The following is a 4,071-nucleotide window of genomic DNA, read 5'->3' as shown; positions in this document are numbered from 1 at the left end:
GGGGTTTTTTTATTGGAGAACGGTCTTGGGCAGACGAAGAAACCCATTTTGCCAGGTCTACCTTCCACACTTCGCCGAAGGTTTGCTACCGTTGGTGGTTTTATTGGCCTTTTCTTACGGTCTGGATACCAACAGCACATGTCGCAGTTCATCTATTCCATATCTCTTCAACTCTGACGTTGGCATTTTCCTCAATTCTGAGGACAACCTCCTCCGAATATCCGCACAACACCGCGAATTGTTGTACCATACGTCGTACGCCACCTACGCGTACATCGAAGCAGATCTGATGCAGTTACGACGAGCCCTCGACAACGCCACTTACATGCTGACGACTATTCACAGTAAGTTATTGTTAACCTTTATCTAACTAGTGTAAAGTAATAGCTATTTATTTGAAAACTTATAAGCATGGGGAGGGAGGGTGCTGGCGCACACTAGCACTGTTTTTACTTGAAATGATGTATTACTAAGTGCCTATTTTTGCATTTGTTCAGTTCTTCATATGTGTTGAGTATCACTGTCAAATTGAATGTGAGTCATATCATAACTAAGATTCATTGCCACTTTGGTCTTAACTATTATGTTCACTTGTAGGTCCCGTATAGTTGCTTGTTGGTTAAACAGTCTCTCCATGAAACATTATACACCTTTCTCAACATTTTCGTATAAGTACCATCCAATTTTTTGCTCTGTGCTGCTGTCATAGTCCATGACTCACAACTATACAGTAGAATGGACTCAGTACATGCTTTAAACACTTTGAAAGCGCAGAGTTGGCCGACCGTACATTACCTTAAAGACAATGATAGAAAGAGACATTGGACTGTCAGGGCAAAGTTTACTGTCAGCAATGAAGGACAGACCATTCTGGAAATCTTGTGCTTCAGACTGTACCTCACCGGTGTAAAACCGGATGAATTATGTATGTATGTATGTATGTAGGTCCCAATTGATGTAGTCCATTTAGAACTGTTGTTATAGTACTTGTCACTTTTGTTACTTGTACGTTGCCATAGATTGTCACAATGCAACTATTGTGTAATAAATCATCATGTAAAGCTTACAGATACATGTAATTGATCAAACTTGTGTAGGTACAGGTATAGGTCTGGGCCTACACCTAGCCTAATGTACCTGTACCTTAATTCTAGTTTAGGTATACAGCCCTAGTGTCACATGCCCTGTTTCGATTGTATGGTCCCCAGAAAGTACCTCTAGTTTTAGCACCAGATATGGAATATGGGCTGTATGCAGTACATGTATTTTTCAAATAAATGCTTAACTTTTTCAGGCCTTTGGACTGAAAAAGAAGCCCCCATGAAGAGTACATTGCAAGACCTACCCAATCCAAGTAAGTGACATATCTATTGTTTATTCATATATTGTTTATATTGTTTATTCATCTATAAGGTCAAGGAGGCTGAAAGTAGACACTGACGGCATGCGGTCGTTGGCAAACAAGCCCTTTGAATTGATCTCTGGACTTTCTATTAATAAGTTGCACTGTGTTGACTGACTGAGCAGTATCCATATTGTATGTTCATGGGTACTGTAGTCTCCATTGCCATCTAGTTCCTTTGCCCAGAGTCATAGTTTGTATAGACTGGCTGATAGAACCAGTTCCAACCAGTTGACTCAATGAAATGTGGAATGATCCATCGAAAGCTAGGCCTAGGAAAATGCTGTGCTTCTAACTACAGTGCTGAAAGAATTAGTCGTTAGGTGGGGATTCTTTTTCTAGATTTTGACCAAAGTCATCCAACAAATACAATTTAATAATGTAAAGTGAACACACCTGTCCCTGATGCTGAACACCATCTACACACAGGTAAACATACCTGTCCCTGGTGCTGAAAACCATCCACACACAGGTAAACACACCTGTCCCTGATGCTGAACACCACCCACACACAGCTAAACATACCTGTCCCTGGTGCTGAACACCATCCACACACAGGTAAACATACCTGTCCTTGGTGCTGAACACCACCCATACAAAGGCACACATGGCTCGTTCTCATTTAAATGTCGAAATGCTGTCGTCTGACTTTACGGCTTGATATGGAGAAAATTATAGACAACATCACTGGTTCCTTCATTTTTCCATAACCCCTGTAATGTTTTACAAAAGATGTACAACAACATTCGTATTGGTTGATGGCTTAGACGGTTATTATAGCCACGGATCGGATTTCACACCCTAAAAAATGGCTGTCGCCTGAGAAGAAACGAAGAATTCAAATAGTAGCCAAAAATGTAACAATTGAGTTCCCAGAATAATTGTTCGGCAGGTGAAACCAGCTACCAAGGCCCTCTGCCCGATCACGTCAGATCGCTCCTGTCACTGATCTTGGAGGCTGTGTGAGGTGGTTTATGCCTGTCGCCAGATTCTGTAACAAACGTTACCACCACAAGTACGATGGTTGCCACGGTTTTATTATCCACGTATAAGACTAGAAATGACAGTTTTTGTGACGCTGCACAGTTTTTCTGGCTTCCTAAAGAAACAAGAAGGGGTTGTTGACTGTTATTTGTATCCCACCTTGCTTAACAAAATGTTGTACAGAAATGACTGTAACAAACGTTACCATTGTTCGATGCTATCTAAGCTTTCTATTGTACCCACTTTTCAAATGTCCCTTGGGACATCCACGTATACCTAAATGATGTCGTCAATAAGGTAAGTCCTTTCGAAGAAAACAGAGTAAAGTTTACTATTGTAACAAACGTTACCGGTAACGTTTGTTACCTGCCCTGTAATGTATTACCAATGGGACCGAAAATAATAAGTTGCCATTTTTTGGCTATGGTTAAAAGAGGAATTTTCCTAAACAACCAGGTAGTTTTCACTGAAAATAAAACCGATTTATTTTTCGACCAAAAAAATGCCATTTTCGACATTTCAATGAGAACGAGTGACATACCTGTCCCTGGTACTGAACACCACCCATAAAAAGGCACACATACCTGTCCCTGGTACTGAACAACATCCACACACAAGTTAACACAGCTGTCCCTGGTGCTGAACACCATCCACACACAGGTAAACACACCTGTCGCTGGTGCTGAACACCATCCACACACAGATAAACACACCTGTCGCTGGTGCTGAACACCATCCATACACAGGTAAATACACCTGTCCTTTGTGCTGAATACCATCCACACACAGGTAAACACACCTGTCCCTGGTGCTGAACACCATCCACACACAGGTAAACACACCTGTCCTTGGTGCTGAACACCACCCACACACAGGTAAACACACCTGTCCCTCGTGCTGAACACCATCCACACACAGGTAAACACACCTATCCTTGGTGCTGAATACCATCCATACACTAAGACACATGTCCTTGGTGCTGAACACCATCCACACACAACTGGTGCTGAACACCACCCACCCACAGGTAAACACACCTGTCCCTCGTGCTGAACACCATCCGCACCAAGGTTAACACACCTGCCCTATGTGCCACCAGGCATACAAGGTTCGGATCAGACAAACAAAGAAACTGACCAGAGAAGTCCTGTCTGTTTTTTCCAGCCTGCAGTGATGGATACAGCTTTCATGAGAACATGTGCTACAAGGCCTTCACCACACCGCAAAACCAAATTGTCGCTCAAATCAAGTGTTTGTCAGAATGTGGCGACCTCGCCATACCCCGTACAGAGAGCATCGACAAGTTCCTCATCTCTCTGAAAAATGCTGCTGACCCCCAAAGCAACTTCTGGTTTGGTCTCAAGCGCCTTGGTCTCAGTGAGAAGTTTTACTGGGTGTCAAATGAGTCGGATATTGTGGACAAGAACACCGACTATACCAACTGGGCCCCCGGACGTCCTGATGATGAAGCCGACGATAAGGACTGTGTGTTGTACCTCGCCCAGGACTCAAATTTTCCTGATAAATGGGACCATCTTCCCTGTTTCGCAACCAAGCTACCATACCTATGTTCAACCAAGTGTCATTTAGTCCAAGGATAGCTGGTTAGCCTACCCTGACAAAGGACACTTTAATGAGGGTCTGCATGGGGGGTCCCGACAACGATTTACAAGGCAATTTCGCAA

At 43.1% G+C, this 4,071-nt stretch overlaps 1 protein-coding gene across 1 annotated transcript; it reads left to right on the top strand.

The window, feature by feature from the left end:
* Positions 1–1,118: 1,118 nt before the first annotated feature.
* On the top strand, positions 1,119–4,071 carry LOC118412503 (lactose-binding lectin l-2-like). Its single transcript, XM_035815390.1, has 2 exons — positions 1,119–1,354; positions 3,551–4,071. Exons 1-2 carry the CDS (start codon positions 1,243–1,245, stop codon positions 3,985–3,987), a joined length of 549 nt encoding a protein of 182 aa, XP_035671283.1. The 5' UTR covers positions 1,119–1,242; the 3' UTR covers positions 3,988–4,071.

Source organism: Branchiostoma floridae, chromosome 3 (assembly GCF_000003815.2).
Source record: "Branchiostoma floridae strain S238N-H82 chromosome 3, Bfl_VNyyK, whole genome shotgun sequence".
NCBI classification, from domain to species: Eukaryota; Metazoa; Chordata; class Leptocardii; order Amphioxiformes; family Branchiostomatidae; genus Branchiostoma; species Branchiostoma floridae.
Note: the sequence above shows the minus strand (reverse complement) of the source record. Positions and strands in the feature narration are given on the sequence as shown.